This window comes from Alternaria novae-zelandiae (genome assembly GCF_023758075.1).
Source record: "Alternaria novae-zelandiae strain BMP 2774 chromosome Unknown scaffold_8, whole genome shotgun sequence".
Lineage (NCBI taxonomy): Eukaryota > Fungi > Ascomycota > Dothideomycetes > Pleosporales > Pleosporaceae > Alternaria > Alternaria novae-zelandiae.
In genome coordinates this window covers 761,242-782,333 of record NW_026056968.1, presented here as the reverse complement: position 1 = coordinate 782,333, position 21,092 = coordinate 761,242, and the positions used below count along the sequence as shown (strand labels likewise).

The window sequence follows — 21,092 nt, the reverse complement described above, 5'->3', positions numbered from 1 at the left end:
GGCCAGTTGATTGATTGACTGATGATATTCCAGGCTGGCTTCTGTGTATTAGAGAGCTGCCTGTCATGATTACTTTACGGAAGCAGCCTCCCCGGTGGACGGCTGTGATTTTGGTGTTGGCGCTGTTGGCTTGCCTGTTCGTGCCAGCTGGTATGTAGCTAAGCTCCCCCCCCCCGATATCTCCAGTCCACGACGGCATTCTTTCTGCATACATGCAAAGTTACAAGGAGGTTACTAATGGATATTAGTATCGGTCAAGCATGAGAACTTCAAGACATGCAGTCAATCGGGCTTCTGCAAGCGCAACCGCCAGTTCGCCGATGACGTCTCCGCTTCGAGCTCCTGGACCTCGCCCTACGTCCTCGACCCTGCCTCAATCACGTTCAAGAATGGCCAATTAGATGCCGTCGTGCTCAAGACACTAAAGGAAGGCGAAGAGAAAGCTCGCTTGCCGCTCACCGTTACATTCCTCGAGTCGGGCGTGGCACGCGTTACTCTTGACGAAGAGAAGAGGGCCAAGGGCGACATCCAACTGCGACACGACAGTCAAGCGCGGAAGGAGCGATACAACGAGGCGGCGCAATGGACTCTCGTTGGAGGGCTAGACCCGTCCAAGGGCGCTGCTTTCAACCCCGAGACGGAAGATGGCTACACCAAGGTTGTCTACGGCAAGGGCAGCAAGCACCAAGCCGTCATCCGCCACGCGCCCTTCGGCATCGAGTTCCAACGCGATGGCGAGACGCAAGTCAAGTTCAACGAGCGCGGCTACATGAACGTCGAACACTGGCGACCCAAGGTTGAGAAGCCACAAGAGGAGAAGAAGGAGGGCGAGGAAGAAGTCAAGGAGGAAGAGAAGAAGGCCGAAGAGCCTGTAGAGGATGAAAGCACGTGGTGGGACGAGAGCTTTGGTGGCAACACAGACAGCAAGCCGAGAGGCCCTGAGGCTGTTGCGCTAGACATTTCATTCCCTGGATATGCGCACGTCTTTGGTATCCCAGAGCACGCGACAAGGCTATCTCTCAAGACCACCAGGTGCGCAGTATCCACACAAATACATCTACTTAGCTGACGATCTCTAGGGGCGGCGACAATGCCTACACCGAGCCATACCGACTGTATAACGCCGACGTCTTCGAGTACGAGATGGATAGCCCCATGACTCTCTACGGCGCCATCCCGTTCATGCTAGCCCATCGCAAGGGTTCCACCGTCGGTGTCTTTTGGCTCAACGGTGCCGAGACCTGGATCGATGTGACAAAGAAGAGGAACACCGCCAACCCGCTCGCTCTTGGTGTTGAGGGCCATACCGATACTGAGACGCATTGGATGTCGGAGAGTGGTCTGCTGGACGTCTTCGTCTTCCTCGGACCGACTCCTCAGGACCTCACTCGCCAGTATGGTGAGCTGACTGGCTACACGGCTATGCCTCAGTCCTTCGCCATCGCCTACCATCAGTGCCGATGGAACTATGTCACCGATGAGGATGTTAAGGACGTCGACCGCAGATTTGACAAGTTCAACATCCCGTACGACGTCATCTGGCTTGACATTGAATACACACAAGAGAAGAAGTACTTTACCTGGGACCCTCTGACCTTCCCCAAACCCGAAGGCATGCAGCAGCAGCTCGACAAGCGTGACAGGAAGCTTGTTGCGATCATCGACCCTCATATCAAGAATACGAACGATTACCCGATCATCGACGAGCTGAGGAAGAAGGACCTCGCTGTCAAGAACAAGGAAGGCAAGCAGTACGAGGGCTGGTGCTGGCCTGGCTCATCCATGTGGATCGACTGCTTCAACCCGGCTGCCATCGACTGGTGGAAGGGCTTGTTCAACTACGACAAGTTCAAGGGCACTGCCCACAACACCTTCATTTGGAACGACATGAACGAGCCCTCGGTGTTCAACGGCCCTGAGACAACTATGCCCAAGGACAACTTGCACCACGGTAACTGGGAGCACCGCGATGTTCACAACATCAACGGTATGACTTTCCACAATGCGACATACCAAGCCATCACCGAGCGCAAGAAAGGCGAGATTCGCCGTCCCTTCGTGCTTACCCGAGCTTTCTACTCTGGTAGTCAGCGCACGGCTGCCATGTGGACTGGCGATAACCAGGCTGAGTGGAGTCATCTTGAGGCTTCCATTCCCATGGTCCTCAACCAGGGTATCTCCGGCTTCCCTTTCGGTGGTGCAGATGTTGGAGGTTTCTTCGGTAACCCAAGTAAGGAACTCTTGACTCGCTGGTACCAGGCTGGTATCTACTACCCATTCTTCCGTGGTCACGCTCATATCGACACTCGTCGTCGTGAGCCATACGTCGCTGGCTCTCCATACACGGAGATCATTACTCAGGCCCTTCGTCTTCGTTACCAACTCCTACCTGCCTGGTACACTGCCTTCCATGAGGCTCACACCACCGGTGCCCCTATCATCCGACCCAACTTCTGGGTCCACCCTGCCGACGAACGTGGTTTCGAAGTTGACGACCAACTCTACATTGGCTCCACTGGTCTCCTCGCGAAGCCAGTCACAAAGGAGGGTGCTGACAGTGTCTCTATCTACCTCGCGGACGACCAGCCCTATTATGACTACTTTGACTTCACCACTTACAGCGGCGCTGGGCACCACACTGTACCAGCTCCTCTCGAGAAGATTCCTCTTCTTATGCAGGGTGGCCACGTCATCCCACGCCGCGACCGTCCTCGTCGTTCCTCTGGACTCATGAAGTACGACCCCTTCACTTTGGTCATCGCTCTCGATAAAGACGGCAACGCTGCTGGTACTCTGTACGTTGACGATGGCGAGACCTTCGACTACGAGATGGGTGCCTTTATCCACCGCCGCTTCTCCTTCGACGGCACTCGCCAGATCCTCACTTCCTCCAATCTCGACTCTAACAAACGCACCGTCAAGTGCGAGAAGTACCTCAAGACCATGGAGAAGGTGCGCGTCGAGAAGATCATCATTGTCGGTGCACCCAAGGCGTGGAAGGACATGTCTGAGGTCGTCGTCATGCAGGAAGGTGAGAAGGAGACGCAGAGGAAGAAGCCTGTGCCGCTTGAGTTCCATGCTGCCGAGGGTAAGAAGGCTGCGTATGCGGTGGTGAGGGACCCGCGGGTGTTTATTACCAAAGGGTGGAAGATCGACTTCGCGGAGAAGGGCGCTGGGCATGAGCATCATGGTCATGAACATTGAGCTCTGGGGTGTCTAGATGTATGAGAAGCGCGCATTGCAACAGGGAAAGGATCGTAGAATCTGAGATGAAACGCAATCTGTATAGAACTAAGATTACGAATACGTGTCGTGTGCATATGAAGACATCTTCATCAGCGTGTATAGCTTCAGCCGCTCACTTTCTCCCTGCTCGGACGCTTTCGTGACCGGGCAAATACCACGGCCTCTCGCTCTGATCGGTGCGTTCTGTACGGATCGCATGTATGACGAAACATGCACCCTCATTCGCTACCCGTTCCAATCTCAAGCTCGAACACTAAGCCATGGTATCAATCGCTGGCACTTCGCTGCGTCCCTTGCCATCTGCCTTTTTCCACACGCCATGTAGAGTACCGTCAAGCCCCACATCCCATAGAAAGGTCCAATTTGCGAGGACAAACTCATCGTGCGGATAGTAATCGACGAAACCCTTCGCATCTTCTTCTGAAGCCCAGAAGGACACTGTTCTGACCCGCTGAGAGTTGACCACCCTTGTCTTGAGCTGGTCCCAAATGTCATCGGCAAGCCAAAGCACACCATGGTCCTCCTCATGCCAGAGCTGCAAGTCTTCCGGAAAGCTATAGATAATTGAAAGGCTCGCGAGATGGAGTAGGAAGATAGCCGTGACTTTGTCGAGCCGTCGGTCGAGGTTTGAGTTGCTTGTCGGTAAAACGTGCAGGCGGACGTGCTGCATTTCCGCGAAACTCTCAGGTATAACGAGGTGGGCATCTTGGTGCCGATCCTGGAAGGTTTTAAGATAGGCTCGGAATATTTTGGCGCACTCGCTGTCCATTTCAGATCGAATCTGGCGACTGGACAGGTAGAGCCCGATATAGGAGGAGAGAGGTGCTGTGTGGGGTATAGCAATGTAACCGTATACCTGGTTGCGCAATTCAGCGGGCAGGTCAAGAAACGACGACATCTTGCACTCGGCTGTGGCAGACGCGGTTGGAGTGCTTTTGGTGGCTCAGAAGCTGTTGTTTGTTGATGCTTGGTGGGTGAGTGAGTGGAAAGTGAACTGGATAGGAACAACGCGTACTAGTGCCGAAAGCGCGTTTGTCACCTTCCCATGCGATGACATCAACGCTGTAGGCTGCTATCGGCAGGTCTTCCCGTTACTTGAACATAACACTCTCGTCCAACCGTCGACTCTTCTATGGCCAATGCAATAGATGCCACTTATCTTATGAACATATGGCTGGAGGTACCGCGTGAACGGAGATCAGACCACGACACCGAATTATCTTGACTATGAATCGGCAGGGGTGAGAGAAGACGCTGCGCAGCTATGAATGTGTCCGCCAAAGAGTCAGGTACTATTCGCATCATGGCTGACTGGCAGACTAGTGTCAAGAGCACATACCTTACTTACGTCCTCAAGTGCACTATGTCGCACGACGCCATGACCACGCAGAACCGTGTCAAAGAAATAGACGTCGCACGGTGACCCAACCGACGTACCAACATACTGAGTCTCGGCTCTTTATGAAGGTATGAGCTCAGTGTTTCTCTGATGGCGCAACGGCTATCGCAATAACACCATGCGATGATGGGTGGTGAGAACAATGACCAGACCGTTTCTTCACTGTGCAACCCCTGCAGACTCAGTGTCTCTATTACACATCCGGCAACTCAATCACGCTACTGGCACGTTCCTTTCTCAGCCCGCTCGAGCGAGAACAGTCAAAACACACGACCTAGGTGACTGCTACTATGACTGCGAGAGAAGTGATGACTGGAGAGCACTATAAAAACTTCAGTGAGTTTGTATCCTTATACTAATACCATAACATCAGTACAGATAGACAGCTCTCGTTCATACGAATCACTTCCAACAAGCATTACTACCTTCTCGAATCGATAGCGACAACGCATATCCGCAAACAAGAAAACCGACGTATCGATCAATACTCAAATCCACTACATCATGGACGATTATACCCGAAAGCAACGGTTTAATGAAGCTGATAGAGGTCAAGAAAAACTCGGACGAACCCTCGAAACGCTGAAAAGCGATATCGACAAGCATATCGTGCCTCGACCATCGAGCCCGGAGAGAATCAAGAATTCTATCAAGGATGCTACTTGGGGAAAGAAACAGGCCGAAACGCGCAAAAGAGAGCATGATGCGGAAGAGAAAGAAATTCAGAACAGGATCCTGGATGCGTTTAAGGATGGCGAGGATATACAGAGAGCTACACGTGAACATGCAGTTCCGGGTGTCATCACAGCAGAAAATTCCGAACGTGCAAAAGAGGCCATCAAAAAACATCTCAGCACCATTACGGAGCTGAAAACGAGAATGGGAATGCGTACCGACGTGTGAGGTCCAGAAATCAGGGGCACCTGGGCAGGTTAGCGGCCGTTTCGGACGGCGTGGCGAGGTGGAAGGTCATTGGTCTATACCAATCGGGCTGGGTGATCTTCATGTACACGTTACTCCAGAACATGTGCTTGGAGTGGTTTACTACTCCAAATATACCATGATCTTAAAGCCATACGGTAACGAAATCCACACCCTAAGCATATTAGACACTTCTCTTTCTTGCCACGTTTTACACATTCCTCAACGTTTCTACTCTTTTGAGATGTTCCCAATGTCAGTGTATAGGTAATATCAAACAATCTTCCCGTTGCTGATTAGAGTTCGTGACGCTTGTCTCTGATACTTACCATCGTCCCATATGGTCTTAAAAGCCAAACCATACAGTACCATTTTCAGAGTCACTCTGAACCCTTGCAGTAGACGTTCACATAGTCTGACCAAGTGGTTCTAGATCGCGTGTATGCGCTGGGCTTCGCCGGATGTGTTGCGGTAGATTTAAGAAGAGACGAAGACGTCACGTTCAACATGACACACTGCTCGGGATAATAATTTTACGATACCATTCCTCGGGACACTATGTTCATTGCTGATTAACCGGATAACGTGTCACCAAGTATGCTTTGGAGGGAATTCGCGTAATATGGACATTTGATAATGCGTGACGTCAAGATGAACGAAGCTGAACGCAATTATTGGTCACTCACGACGACCCCGTGTCGCAGCACCCACGTCAAATACTTAAACCAGACAATACGAAGGGTTAATATCCACCTTCTTCACTTCAAAATCCTCCAAATAGCCTTTACCTTCCTCTTATTGCCAATCAAATTCTAGTCGCCATGCCTCAATACCACACCGCGACCGGCACGGTCTCGTATCCAGATGCGAAATCGAGCTTTCCAAAGTTTCCGCAGGTCGGGTTTGGTCGCGCGGTCGCTATCGGTATCGGAGCCGGCTTCGTAGGGGCCTTAGTGTAAGACAGTCGCCACCTAATCTTCTATCTGCAAACGCCTGACTCTCTCCAGCATGTCAGGATCGAACAAAGTCGAACAGTTCTTCACAGGCCGTCCAGACTCCTACGTACCTGCGCGAACGATGGGCAACCACATGGGTGTCTCGCCAGAATTTTACCAGCGCCACACGTTCCTGTTGAACCATGCTCATCATTTCGGTATGGGCATGCTTGCTGGACCTTTCAGAGCGGTCATGTCGTACTACGGCGTCATCGGGCCGGTCGCTGTCTTCATGCACACCGGTATTCGCATCATGCTGGATCAATTGGTGGAGACCACGGCAAATGTGTCAATGGTTCCGTGGACGTGGCCGATCAACGAGCAGGTCATTGACATTTTGCATAAGGGGACATATGCGCTTGTCACTGGCTACATATGTGATAAGATGGTTAGGGGTGTTGACTGGTTCAATAGCTGATTGCTTTCGTTAGTTCAGCAGTCAGTGAACCTGAAACATGCAACGGGACTCGGCGACTTGTTCGAGTCCCATGCCGTAAACTTCTTGCATATCGCATCCGCAGAGACGATGTCCTGTCGAATGGATCTTCCAAATACAGGCGGCATATTCTCACATACATGATCGGTTAATTAGCAAATGTTGACCAAGAGCTCGTCGCTCCGATATGTGAAGGTGTTCATCTCTTCATCCACCGCTGATAAAGCAATCCAACGGTATCACAAAAGTGTCAAAGTTGGAGGTCACCTAGTGCAATGAGCCGAATACGATGTATAGTGATGTATTAAGATTTTGAGGGTTACTTTTGAGATGGAGCTTCGCAACACTAAAGCTCTTATGGCATGTTCGGATTCGGGGCTCCCTTGCTCAATTTGAAATGGCCGGGATGCAAGTTCTGGAAGACTTGAGCGGGGTCGTACTTTTTGCTCACACCGACCAGTCTCTCAACATTCGCCGCTCCGTAACTAGCGATCGGATCCATGAATTGGGAGGCGTAGTTCATGTAGATGTAGTCATTGTCCACGCCTTTGGCTTTTGCCTCTGCCTTGACCTTCTTGATGATCGTAGATAGGAACTTCAAGATAGTTGCTTCATCAGCTGCGTTGGCGAATGATGCACTCATGTTCATGATAAAGATAGGGCCTTTAGCGGGCGTAAGACCAAGGGCGTTGCCACCGTTCTTCTGCATACCCTTCAATTGGCCTTCAGTGATAGCCTGGATTGAGATTGTTGGGAATGCGCCTTGAAGATCTTGTACGCCTGGGATGAGGCTGTAGAAGGTGTTCACGAGGAAGCTGAATAGCTCGCGATCGACCTTGAATGTGGCATCCCATTGGGTTTGGAGGGAGCCGAGTGTGTCGTTCGGTGATCCACCATTCATCTTTATAGTAAGGTCGCTGAGGTAGCCAATTCCCGTGTCGTCCATGACAGGCGTAAGAGCGTTGATATCATCAAAGACAGAGGCATTGGCAATGGGCTGGGCGTAATGAGTCTGAACGATCGCGATCTTGCCCATCCCTGGGTAGTTGCCAAATGATACGATCTCGGCAGCGTCGGTATCCTTCGAAGAGCCGACAGTAGCGAATTTGTAGATAGCATCGAGGACGGCTGGGAAGTTATTCTCTGTGAAAATGCGCTGGCCACCCCACATCTTGCCAAGGGGAAAGGCGTTGAGCTTGAAGTTAGTAACTATACCAAAGTTGTTACCGCCACCGCGAAGAGCCCAGTACAGATCAGCGAACTGAGTTGGGCTTGCGGTGACAACGAGACCAGACGCAGTCACAACCTCATAGCTAGCAACGTTGTCGCATGCCCATCCCAGCTTGTTCGAGAAGAACGAGATCCCGCCACCAAGAACGAGTCCCGGAACACCGACTGGAGCCATCTAAAACCATTTTAGCCTTTGTATCCCACACGTGAATGTAAAGAACCTACTCTGCCTCCAACAACACTGACACCAGATTTCTCGACACCCTTGTAGACATCGACCCAGCGAGTTCCGGCTCCAACGTTGGCATACTTCTTGTCATTCGACACTGCGACTTGATTGAAACGCTCCATCGAGACGGTGATACCGCCGTCAATACTCGACGCTCCGGCAAAAGCAGCATGGCCACCACCTTTTACAGCGAAAGGGCACTGCGTTAGGCGAGAGAGAAGAACTAGCGAAGACACTTCGATCGTGTTAGATGGCTTAAAGACACATCTCGGGTTCACGGTTCCCTGTTGAATGCTCCAATAACTGCCAGTAAAGGCGTCATACGCGGACGTCTCCTCAGACAGGAGCTTGTCGCCGCCATAGATCAGCTTCAGGGAGGAACACTGGGAAGCAGTCAGTACTCTAGATTATGAGCGAAGTGTTCGGTTCAAAACATACAGCAATAGAGCAACCGCTTGATGCAGTTCTTTCCACCAGACCAGAGAGCTCAGGAATAGCTGAGACGTTGACGCCGTTGGATATCAAGGCTTCCGTTATGTTGAAGTCTGCGGGTTCAAAGATTCCATTCTGGGCTGAAACGGCTGCCACGATGGTGCTAAGCGAAAGAAAGGTCTTCATCTTGGACGTTGTGCGTAAAGAATGAACGATGCTGGGCGTGCTCGAGATGCCAGAATGCGGTGTAGTATTAGTTCAATTTATCATTCTGTACTGGAAGATCTTCCGCGGACCATAATTGGCACGTCGTGCCCAGGTGCATGCGCGGTTCATCTCGCTTGTGGTTCCATGACTGCGTTGCTGGCTGTGAATGGCTCAATACTAGGGTTGTCACATGCGAAGCTTAGCACACGTGCGGCGGTGGCAAAGTTCGAGCTTGGGACGCGGCGGAGTAAACCTTCCTGCGGGAAGGGAGCCCTTACTGTACCTACGGCTCGCTTGCATAGATTATATTGCGGCGGCAGACCCGACTGCTTCTGCCGTATCTACCTGTGTCATTGCGCTGGCACCCATCCTACTACATACCGTGACAAGAGAGAATGGTGTCCACTAATCGACGAACCAACCTCTTCGGCGAGATCTGGTAGCGATATGGCGGATGATGCGGGCGGACTCACGCGGGCAGTCGGTCGGCTGGCGCACGGGTGCGGCATTTGGCGCAGGTAGGTGCACATGCGGGACCCTGAACGCCAAGCGGCGCTTGGCCGGCGAGGCGGCAGCCTGCCGTCCGAGGATGGACGACGTTGTCGGCACCACGATCCCATGCCTGTATCGCGTCACCATCTATCTGAAGGCATTATCAACGATGCATCAACTGGTCAGCTGCCGGAATAGCAACTGATGAACGGCACCACTTAGCTGCTTCTCTTTCCTCGCAACGATCCTGAGTTCCTTAGGTTCCCGCTTCAATGGATTCATGCCCAGATGGGCCCGCACTCTACATCTGCAGTATATGATTTTGGACGCCAGGTAGCCAATAGAATCCACAATAGAGATCCAGCAATCTGGTTAATGAGTACCCAGACACGCCATCGCAAGTGTCATCCCATCCGCCAGGACATATTACCTTTCTGGGGAAGTTTTTCTCGCTTCCTTCATGCGTTGAGCGCAAAATGAAAGGCCGCCACCGGTCGGAAGCCCTACACAGATACGCGGTACAATCCTCATTACATACGCTCAATACGGTCGCTCTCAGGGCCCACACGGGGACAATGCAACAAGCCGCAGCAATCTCTTCTACCAGCCTAATTCGGCCTACCCTCCCGGTGTTAGCCTAAGGAAACTTTTGTTTATGAGCCTGGAATCCTGCGTTCTAGATCGCATCGTATTTTCGGTTACATACGACGTAGGATGCTTGGGACGGCAAGCCCAAACATGGACAGGGTTTGTCTGTGACACTCAGCATCCTTGAGGAAGGAGTCCACTTGTCAGTTTGGGTCAACGTACATCATCAGGTACCATTGATACCTCATGCTGGCTGTCCCAGGGACCTGGGAACCACGCCGCAGAGCCTTCCAAGTCTTCCAAGAACCCCCGACATTTGTATTTCGACTCGAACGATGCTTTCCAGGACCTGTAAATCCGTTTGGTTATTGATTTCTCATCAACTCGAATGTCCGCACCCTCAAAGACACCTATCACGAGGGACGAGCTGGTGCGTGCAAACGCCGCCATGCTCGTCCTGACATCAACGATTGTGTTCTCTCGCATCACACTCCAAGTTTTGAAACGTCGATCATTCGACCTCTCGGACTTCTTCATCTACTTTGCTTTCGCTTTATTCGTCTCAATGTGGACATGCTATCTGATGGCAGTTTGGCCTATGTTCCGGGTGTTCGCAGTCCTGGGAGGCCTGGCCGAACCCTACGCGACAATCATAGAAGATACCGCGGCTATGATAAGATTCATTGTAGCAGGCCAGATGTGCTTCTACACACTTCTTCTTTCGGTTAAGATGTCTTTGTTGACACTCTACCGTAAATTGCTGACCGGTCTTCCTGGTGTATACAAGAAGATATGGTGGGCTATCGTCTCGTTTTGTATGATCGTAAGTCATTCTTCTCACATTGGTCTCGTGCCCAAGATGCAAAGGCTTACTTCCGAAAGTCATGGATTGGCAGTGTTTTCAGCAGCATTTTTACGTGCGACAATCTGAAGACCAAATATGCGCAAGGCAGATGCGTTGGCACCCCAAACGAGAACGACAGAATCATTTTCAGTCTTTATTTTGCATACTCGGTAGACGTCGCTACCGACTTCGCGAGTATGTTGAATGAGCCTCGAGCATTACACTAAGCGATACTGATCGGCGACAGTAATGTTTCTACCAATCCGACTGACTTGGAATCTCCAACTACCACGTAAGCAGAAGATTGGCGTCTTCGTGCTGTTTGGCAGCGGCTTCATATGTATCGCTTTCGCCACGCTTCGTGTTGTACAACTCGGAGTCGACGGTCGTGGCAGAGCGACTACACCTGAGCCTAAGTGGTTGTTGCTTTGGACTGTTGTAGAGTGTGCTATGGGTATGCTCTGTTTGGAGGCCTGGAAAATGTAATCTGTACTAACAATATCTCTAGCTGTCATCATCGGATGTTCACCCGCCTTCGCGATACTGGTCCGCAAACGCTCGAACGCGTCGAAGCCGTCCTATAACGCGCAAGGCTATGTCAAACAAGCGTCCGACAATATAAGAATGAAGATTATAGTCAGCTCATCGATACGACCGCAAGGTGATAATCGAGATCTCTTTTGGGTTGATGCGTATAGCAGCCAGGAGGAACTTGCGAAGAATGCCGGGCGTATCGTGGTTAAGACTACTGTTCATCAAGACGATGAGATCTCAAGTCACGATTCCAAACGTAACAGTACCGGTGGATCATGGGCCGTTGAATCGCCCACCGGGAGTAAAAATGTTACTTGTAGCACGGCTCGCCATTAAAAGGCAATAGAGGTACAACTAGCATGCCGTTCAAAACCTCCACGCCCTATTCTGACCGTGATCTCTGTGAAACATGCCCACAATTACACAAAACGCTCAAAACGGCAGGAAGCCATGTCTGAACTACGCTAGTACAACTATAGAAAATACGCAACTAATCACACGGCCATGATCGACTCGCCACCGTCTTCCGTTATCCTTTTCCGAATGTTGATCTTAAGCAGTTGGCCCGTAGCCTTTTCTAAACTTCCGTCGTCATTCTTCGCGAGTACAGTGCTCGGACAGTACACAAGCGCTTCTCCGGTTTCCAATCCCTCGATCCGCTGCATGAGAGCCTTGTCGTCGTTGCTGTCAAGGGCGCTGACATGTCTCTTGAGTGCGGCATACCAGGTAGGGCTCGTAAAGCGATGAATGACGGTCATGTTGCAAAGCGCAATAAGATCTGTGGACGCGGTCGGTTCTTGAGTAGAAATGATCATACGGGTACCCAAGTGCCGCTGGAAGCGGATCGTGTGGTCGAGACTGTCTGCGAGAAATTTGGATCCTGGACTATCGGACATGTACTAGCATTGTGTTAGCAAGAGCTTGTTGAACGAGGACCAAAATACTATACCTTGTGCGCTTCGTCCAACACTACCATCTTACTCTTGACAGGAGATTCCAGAAAGCGGTCCAAGCCCAGCTTGAAGAGAACACAGGCTGTGCTCGATGACATGAAAGCATCGGACAGATCCATGATAATCATCTCGCCTGGAAGAAACTCTGGCTCCGCCGCCTTGCCGTCCAGATCGAGGAAGGACTCAAGCATCGCTAAACGTTGTTTCAAGGCTTGCGATTGTGCATCGTTTAGATCTATCCGCTTAACTTCTTTGGTGAACAACTTGTAGTCGAGTCGTCCATCTTTGCTCGCGGATGACATTTTCATGAGTACCATTTCGACCTGGCCCATGTAGAGTGGGGGGCTCTTATCTCCAATACCCATCAGTGCACGCAAACCGGTGATGTCGAGAGCCCGGGCGTTGAGTCTGAATGGAATCACGCGGATGTTACGAGAGGGATCCTCGTAACAGCTTCTGATCGCTCCATTGTGTGCGGAAACCAACACAGTGATTCTTCGTACGTTTTGGCCAGGATATTCGGGCTGCGCACGAGCCAGATGCACAGCTTCACTGACGCTGAAACCTGCTCCGCCAGTGCTCCAACTTCCATAGCTGAAGACTAATGCAGAAGCAGGCGCTTCCAAACGGCCGAGGTTCTTGGATGGAATCAAAGCATTTTCGAGCAAGCAAGCTGTAGTATGACTCTTACCACTTCCTTGAACACCGCATATGAATGCGGACAAAGGCACATTGGTGTTGTAGAACAGCTTAACGGCATGTCCCGCTTCGTCCCGGTGATTACCGATGAAGCCGAATTGCGGGACCAAGTCTTTCACGTGCTGAGCGACCACAGGGGCCGATAGCAACGGCGCGTGCTTGATATCTCTCATAACACCTTCAATAGTCGCATCAGCGTTATCGGATTGGAACTTGTTAGGAACGAGACTGTCCATAAGACTGAGATCCAATTCAAAATCCTGTCGATCACTTTTCGCGGGTAGCGGTAATGAGCGGGATGACTGAGCCATGCGAACTCCTTGGCCGGATGCTGAGACTGGGCGATTACTCCCTGCAGTACCATTATTTGGGACTGAAGATGCTGTCTTAGGGAGGGCTTGTGACGGCAATGAAGATGCAGGCCCCGATTGCTTTGGTACAGTTGCCGAAACTTGCGATGCTGGTGTTTGTATCGTGGGGGCCTTTGCTGATGTGCGGGATATAGAGGATGAGGAGACCGGCAACTGCGTCGCTGGCGCTTGCGATGCAGTATTTCCAGATGTTGTGAGTGTTGCTGGTTTTCTTCTGGTCGGTAAAGCTGCAATCGGTCGTGAGTTCGGGCCCGGAACGCTCTGTAATGGAGCGTGGCGAATCTGGGGCTTATTCTCTTCGGTGACAGTTGCTGAGGGCTGATCTTGCGCAGGTTTAGGGAGAACCAATTCGCTAGATGCAGCGAGTGTGTTTGTAGGCCTAGCATGTGACGATGATGCTGAAGGGTAGGGAGGTGGTGACAGCTTCGGTGCAGCATCCTGCGCTGATGACTCTGACCTGGTGGCGTCCGGATTTGTATGTTCTTTCAAAGAAGATTTACGATTCGTTGTGGTCGAGCTTGGTTTCGAGGGCTCGAAAGGCTGAGTGAATGTGAAATCGTAGTTTCCGGATACGAATAACTTATCAGATGCCCCAAACCCACCTGGGGGAAGAGTCAACGGTGGAAGCTGCGACGAAGCTGCCTTCTGTGCTCTTTCTGGTGAGACGATAGACAGCGATGCCTCATTCTGAGAGTTTGACTTCGAACTCGATACTGGTGTGCTAACAACGCTCCCCATGTTGGATTCAGTGATAAGGCTTTGCGCAACTGTTGCTTCGTCGTCCCCTTGAGCAGAGACGAAATCTGATTCGGTATGTTCCGAGTCATTTGACGATGAGCCTGATGAGGAGGCATTGGAGCTACCATCCGCTGGTGGAGTAACTAAGCCTGAAATCTGCTCATCGTTTTGCTCGGCTGTCGGTGGTTGTGCGCACGGCTTTGAGCGTCTCTCAATATTTATCTTCTCGATACTACTCATGTGTTAGCCTGATCACCACCTAGACCAATTTTAGGAACATACTTCAACACGGCCAAATTCGTAGACGTGGAATCAAAGTCTGGTCTCATTCGCTGCAACTTCTCGATGACAGCGTTACGATCGTGAAAACGGCCTGTAGAATCGAGCGGTGCATCCGAGCAAAGCTCCTGTCACTGTTAACAACCTGCAAAAAGAAAAGTACATTCGGTAGACTAACATTGCAGAACTCCTCGCTCAAGCTAGGTCGCTGTTAATTATGTTGACTTAAAGTGATGATACTGTGCTAGACGCAACTTACTCTATAGGCTCGGCTCCAATTCCGTCCACGGTCACTGGGTATCCTGTCTCTGTTCTCTTCGTGCGGCCGCCGACATCCGCATTATTGAACAAAGAAGACGTTGACGAAAACATGACTTTATCGTTGCAAGGGTGCTTTTCGACGTCGCTTTGCAGGAGATTTACAACTTTGCTCGAGCATTCAATGTTGGGGTGGAGAGCGGGAATGAAGCCGTTATGTCAGTAATGTCCTGCACGAGCGCACGCTGAACCAGATGTGAATGTGGGACCGCCCTCGTGTGAAGCAGGTACGGTAAAGAAATAAGTGTCGCGTTCCCGAGGTGACGCTTATCGATTAGCCCCTGGCGCTACCAGAAACCCTGCAATGCACCCCATCCATGAATGTATAGAGAACAATCTCATCAACACTCATTCCTCCTTGCTCTAACAGACGAGCCTCCTGCCTAGCTGTCATTTCACATGATCCCTCCAAGTTCTAGCACCGTTGGCGTTTCACCTAGGGATACCTTACGTAGGGATACCGGGTGACCGGCGGGCTATCGCTGTCGATGACGTCATACGAACGCGAGCCTGACGCGTTAAAGAATGCAGGTGTACAGCTGCCAAACCAACACCCGTAGGAACTTCCTGCGCATTCGCTACTCTGCACTCATTCGGGTTTCAATGAAAGCACCGCCGAGACGTGGAAACTTCTAGTCGACGAACGGCATATCATGTTCGGTCCTTCTCGCAACACCGTAGGCACAGACCCATTCCCGACTATTCAGCTTCATTAACCATGTCATCAAGCATACCGACTCTGCTACATGAACTATTTCGGCCTTGACAGATGCTCCTATCAAAAGTCTGTTCTACTTCAGATCATCTTCGGTCAAACCATGAAGACAAAACCTGGGCTTCCGACGCCGGATCATGCGCAGAGGCCCTTCCTATGGCTTCCCAGTGTCGCTCCGAAGACAGAGTGCACTCATACCGTCTCTCTTTCGTACGTGATTTGAAGCTGTCGCTCTTGCTCTAGCCATAATGCCCAATGCTTCACGATGCACACGTTCGTCAGCGCCTTATCCCACCAATCCATCTCATGTTGGTAGTTGCAACCATCTTCCGGATCTTTAATCCGATAGCTGGGCTTTGGGAAAAGTTCCGTACGACAGATGCAGCATAGATGGCTATTTTCCCTTGCAGCATGGATCCATTGCTCCAAATGAGTGCGGCAATAGCTGTGTCGACATGCTGTGATTACGCCTGGCGGTATAAGCGCGTCCTGACACACGGCGCAGTCGGCATCAGTGAGGCCTTCTATAGGAGCTGATACCTTTTCGACCGGGACCGGTTCCCCGCGCCATTCCATTTGAGCGCCATCTTCGAAAGCTTCTAAACACTCGTCACGATTCGTCTCGATGCGTAGTTCTAGCTGCTCTAACTCATCGAAGATGTTGAAATTGGGCGGTACGCCGAGAGCCGAAGTATTGCGTTCCACATCAGCGTCGACCTCAGCCATGAGCTTGCCTTCCAGACGGCAGAGAAAGAAGGTAAGTCGAACTACTAACACATAAGCTCTAGCGTTATGTGTTAGATGGAGGATTCTGGCCTTCTCGTGCAGCCCATCAGTGTCACTAAGGTTCTGGTACCATAGGCTCTCCATTACTTCTCCGCAACGATCCTTGATCGCGTATAGTGTGCTAACTGCCTCCTTTACAGTCCATGACCAGTGCTTCTTCGGTAAACAGGCCGCAGCATCTATCAATGTGAGAAATCTTATGCCTTGGCGTGTCAGCTCTCTACCAAGTCTTTCCTGCTTTGCCCAAACTCTGTTAGGCAGTACGCGTTTTGCGTTGCTCATGAGAGTCTGGAAGCTAACATCCTCTTCTTCAGGAATTGGTTCAGGCAACATCTCAGGTGCTGCGAAAGTAGATGAGTGGGGTTGCGGCCGATAAGAAAGTCTCCTCGGGTCAGTGCTTCCAAACAGCTCCTTCAACTCGTCACGCACAGTCTCAGGCCGTTGAGGCTCATTATCTTCTGCCAAATGCCGATCTGCAGCTGCTAGAGCATCATCCAGGCGTATCGATATGCGGTCATCGATCCAGTTACCGGGCATGTCTGGTGGGCGCAGAAGTCTTGATGTGCTATCGTTGTTATTTGCGGAGTTGATTCTCGTTTGGATAGACGGGCTGAACAGTCGGGACTAAGGCGCAACAGGAAGGATACGTAGCCTCTATTTAGCGGTAGGAACCTGTACAGAATGCACGTGTGCGAAGCAAAAGATGTGTATCAAGTGACCAGGTAGCATTGAAGATCGGTTGAAACTGAGCAACAATGCAACGCATTTGCATGTATCCACGTACCCCCGAAGCTTTATAGTGATACTGTTCGCTGTTTCAAAAAACTACAAACAAGGCAGTCTGGCAGCTAGATTGTTCTACATCGATCTGTCGCGAGTTTCTACTAGACCATGAAGAGAACGCCAGTGAACTAGACTAGAGTGTCAAGAGCCTCATCGGAAATTCTCACAACCTCAAAGTCCAAAAACACTACAGCAGATCGTCACGAAAACACCCAGAAAGAACCAATAAGGTGAAACAGCATCTTCATTGTCAGCCGATGTAGCCTATATCACTATCGGACCTGGATACCACAGCTCCTCCTACCACTACTAAGTCCAATCCAATTCATACTGATCTTTATAATATAAACATATTTACTGTTCCTCCAAACTCGAACCCAATCGCCAATAGTTTACGCGCCCTGGATGCGGCGACAGAGAGGGCGGCCCCTCTCAAGGGTGTTGGGGTCGCAGTTCAATCGGCTGTCCTCGATGCAGGTCAATTGGGCGCCGCCTATGTGTTGCGATTAGCTCCGAACGCTCATTTATGGATCATGATATGTGGGTTACTCACAGTTGTTGACGCTGTCGGGGACACATCGGCCGCTCTGTCCATTGACAGTGCACACATCCTGCTTCAAGCTGGTGTTTGCAACACAGCACGCGCCTTCGGGAACGGGACGGTTGTCGTTGGCGCCTTGAGGCCTGGCAGCGGCGAGGGCAGAGAGAGCGAGGACAATGGCGGAGATGGTGAACTTCATTTTTGCGGTTGAGTCGGTTTTTTGGTGGTTTGGAAGGTATCGGTAATAGTGTTTGTGGTTAACTGATTATTGATAATGAAGAACCGACCAGCGGAAGGAATAGAATTGAATAGAGAGCGAAGTAGAGAGTAGTAGAGAAGACTGTGGTTGAAGATGCTGATGAGGGTACAGTTCGGCGCGGTACCAGGCACCTCTTATACACAATGCCTCAGGAAGTTCCGCAGGCGTAGATGTTGGCCTCGGCCCAGCGAAGACTTCACGATGCATTGCTCTCCCTGGCCGCAACACCCGTACTGCATCCTGCATCTGCCCCAATTCCCCCATCCAACGCAAAAGTTCCACCGGTAGAAAACACACGAGACAAACACAAAACAATACAGTCGGTCGCGTCGGCCTGGAAAACACGGCCACATGCCTGCTTCGAGCATGGCGAAAACGGGCGCGTGAAGAGAATGGATACCTTGGCGCTCAGGCGCCCTTGAAGGCATATCACGATACGCAGATCATACAGGAACGGTCGCTTAGACATTCTGGGCGCTTTGCGAGACGTTGGAATGATGGCGGGAGGGTAAGGAGGGATGAAACTGTCATGCTGTTTGGGTGGCTGGGGTGAAACGTTAGCTTCCGTGGAGGCCGGCGAGCCACAAGCGAGTCGTGACCTCCCGAGGTCGACAGTACATTGCGCCTCATGATATCGACGAACTCCAAAAGTTCTGGGTTTTTGCCATTTTTTTTTTTGAGTCGGCCTACATGGGAGAGTCGCTCGTAGGTCACGGCTAGCACACGTGTCGTCACAGTTTAATTAAACTGCAAGAAAATCGATGCTTCTGAGCGGAAGGAAGTTCTAGTTCGATACAGAACCACTGTGCAGTAGTGTTGATTGTGGGTGCCTGCAGATTTGTATCGGCACATACCTAGTCTTACAACAGCGCGCATGCACTTGCTCTTTCCAATGTCAACATTGGTCGGAGGTAGTCGCGAGAGTACAGTCGCGGGATCTTAATATGGCTTGAACCTTGCCTTCTCTTTCTTGTCCTTGCGTCTCTTCTTCGCTGATCCCGCTCCTTCACCAACGTCCATGGTGCTCTCTTCTGAAGGTTTCCAAGCACGAATGTGCCCATCTTCGCCGCATGTGTATGTTGTGTTTGTCTGCCATGCATGTCAGCTATAGAACGTCATGTCATATTGTAATGAGATTGTGCCTACATGAGTATCAGTGAAGAGATCGCGAACAATCTCCTCGCCGTGGGCGCCTGGGAAGGATATGCTCTTGTCGAGATCGAAACTGTAATCCAGAGGTTCGTTGGTACCTTTATCGATCGGTATGAGGTTGAGAAGATTCTCGCTGTGACCACTTAGTACTGATAATCGCTTTGGTATACACCACAGATGGAAGACATACCTATGCTTTCCTGCAGCAACACAGGCCTGTTGTCCGACCCATGCCAGATCCACGACATACTCACATCCTAATCCTTCCCTAACGTCGCCCCACACCTTCGGAGTCGGTTCTTCCTCTTCCTCTTTCTGGCTCTGTAGAGCAAAGAAACTCACTGTCTCGTCCGTACCAATTGAATAGATGTCTGTGCCAGGATACATGAAGCCTGCATGTGCAATGGCTGATCCATGATTCACAACTTGGTACAAGGCATCATCTTCATCTGCCTGAGAAGTGTCGAAGATGTTGATTAGGCCGTCCGTGCTAGATGATAAGAGTAGAGTTGGGTGCGATGGGTGCAAAGCAAGGTTTGTCACGGTGTCAGTATGAGACTCTACGTAGGATCGGAGAGGAGCTGCAGGGCTGCGCTGATCCCTAAGGATGGGTTAGTGATACTGATGCTACCAATAGACGAGGGCTGTGGCGATATACCATATGTAGACCGGTGAGCTGGTCGGTCCGTCTTCTGGGTTTTCGATACCAGCAGCAACGAAGTTCTTTTCAGCGTCGCACACCAGTGCTGAGACAAGCTTGTGTGCTGTGCTGATCGTTAGCCTCACATCCCTCGCATCCAGCTAGGCAAGGATCTAGTCACTCACGACTTTGTATTTCTAAAACCTTCTGCTTGCTCCTCTTGTCCCAGAACCTGATCAATCCGTCTCTTCCTGCTGTTGCGACAACATTGCTGGGTGCATCGTTCGCTCTTTCCAGACAGGTAATGTTTTCATTTGCGTTTGCGATCACACCATCAGGTTGTAAGTCGGCGCTATGAAAACGCAACGAGTCGTCCGAAGATATGCAGGCCAATTGATCGGTCAAAGAGTAGGTAAGAGGATCTTGCCGTGACGCTGTGGAGATGATTTTGTAGATGTACGAGCCGGCCGGAAGCCCGGCGTCGGCGCTAGAGATCTGGCGGAGAGGCGCCATGAGGTTCTTCAGTCAATGTGTGTTGATGTAATTGCTGCAGGTGTGACGATGGGCGAAAGAGGTCACGTTATTGCGACGGCAGCGGAACGAAGTTGAAGTAGAAGAAAATTTGCAATCACCGCGCGTGGTAACGATGCCTCGACCCAAGCGTTATCGAACACCCATGTTGCCTTGTTGCCTACATTTTCAGACGGAATCGTAGGCACAAGACGAGTGAGATGACAGGAACTACCCGTCAGCGCCTTCACGTGTCCGCTTCAAATGACGGGCAAATCGGTCGGCCAGCGTGGGGAAGCTCGACGCTACAATGCTGCAATTACGCATGTCATTATTTCGCAAGCTTCGCATCAGGCGATGCATCGAGGCCTCTGTATCGAAAGGTTACAAATTTCACGCAAAAACACAATATGTAGCCTTGATATGAAACTCGTGCAGACATAGTCTTAGTCAACACAAGCGATTAATACAGGCAGTCCCTCTCCGATCCCTCCTGAGCCCCATCCACTGACATAACGCCAGCAGACAAAATAGGCCGTCACTCCCGCAGTTCAGCACGTCAAGCGCTCCTTGCCGGCGATATCGAGGTTCGTGAAGGAAAGGAAGTTGGCAGGGCGCGCGCGAGAAAATATCGGGTGTCCGCCAAGTGCGTGACTAAGCCGCGTAATGCTGGGCTGCTGATTGGGCGGTAGGGGGACCTCGGGAATCGGGAAGATTTGGGCTGGCGGCACTGCGCATCATCGACGGTCGACAACCACCACACGACACCTGACGGCTCTGTCGATTGGCATCAGA

At 51.1% G+C, this 21,092-nt stretch overlaps 7 protein-coding genes across 7 annotated transcripts; 2 read left to right on the top strand and 5 right to left on the bottom strand.

Moving 5' to 3' along the window:
• Positions 1-65: 65 nt before the first annotated feature.
• On the top strand, positions 66-3,204 carry J4E88_004741 (uncharacterized protein; the record flags this gene model as incomplete). The annotated part of the gene is made up of 3 exons (XM_049398385.1): positions 66-150; positions 249-1,032; positions 1,080-3,204. 3 exons carry the CDS (start codon positions 66-68, stop codon positions 3,202-3,204), a joined length of 2,994 nt encoding a protein of 997 aa, XP_049255946.1.
• Positions 3,205-3,499: 295 nt separating this feature from the next.
• J4E88_004740 (uncharacterized protein) lies at positions 3,500-4,144 on the bottom strand (the record flags this gene model as incomplete). Its single annotated transcript, XM_049398384.1, has 1 exon — positions 3,500-4,144. One exon carries the CDS (start codon positions 4,142-4,144, stop codon positions 3,500-3,502), a length of 645 nt encoding a protein of 214 aa, XP_049255945.1.
• Positions 4,145-6,387: 2,243 nt separating this feature from the next.
• On the top strand, positions 6,388-6,979 carry J4E88_004739 (uncharacterized protein; the record flags this gene model as incomplete). The annotated part of the gene is made up of 2 exons (XM_049398383.1): positions 6,388-6,521; positions 6,574-6,979. The coding sequence occupies 2 exons, from the start codon at positions 6,388-6,390 to the stop codon at positions 6,977-6,979; spliced, it is 540 nt and encodes a 179-aa protein (XP_049255944.1).
• Positions 6,980-7,352: 373 nt separating this feature from the next.
• Positions 7,353-9,074, bottom strand: J4E88_004738 (uncharacterized protein; the record flags this gene model as incomplete). Its single annotated transcript, XM_049398382.1, has 3 exons — positions 7,353-8,402; positions 8,453-8,839; positions 8,895-9,074. The coding sequence occupies 3 exons, from the start codon at positions 9,072-9,074 to the stop codon at positions 7,353-7,355; spliced, it is 1,617 nt and encodes a 538-aa protein (XP_049255943.1).
• A 2,973-nt stretch (positions 9,075-12,047) lies between these two features.
• J4E88_004737 (uncharacterized protein) lies at positions 12,048-13,516 on the bottom strand (the record flags this gene model as incomplete). The annotated part of the gene is made up of 3 exons (XM_049398381.1): positions 12,048-12,452; positions 12,503-12,949; positions 13,010-13,516. The coding sequence occupies 3 exons, from the start codon at positions 13,514-13,516 to the stop codon at positions 12,048-12,050; spliced, it is 1,359 nt and encodes a 452-aa protein (XP_049255942.1).
• A 4,071-nt stretch (positions 13,517-17,587) lies between these two features.
• Positions 17,588-17,935, bottom strand: J4E88_004736 (uncharacterized protein; the record flags this gene model as incomplete). Its single annotated transcript, XM_049398380.1, has 2 exons — positions 17,588-17,688; positions 17,749-17,935. 2 exons carry the CDS (start codon positions 17,933-17,935, stop codon positions 17,588-17,590), a joined length of 288 nt encoding a protein of 95 aa, XP_049255941.1.
• A 999-nt stretch (positions 17,936-18,934) lies between these two features.
• On the bottom strand, positions 18,935-20,300 carry J4E88_004735 (uncharacterized protein; the record flags this gene model as incomplete). Its single annotated transcript, XM_049398379.1, has 5 exons — positions 18,935-19,084; positions 19,142-19,280; positions 19,338-19,637; positions 19,806-19,911; positions 19,973-20,300. The coding sequence occupies 5 exons, from the start codon at positions 20,298-20,300 to the stop codon at positions 18,935-18,937; spliced, it is 1,023 nt and encodes a 340-aa protein (XP_049255940.1).
• Positions 20,301-21,092: the final 792 nt, after the last annotated feature.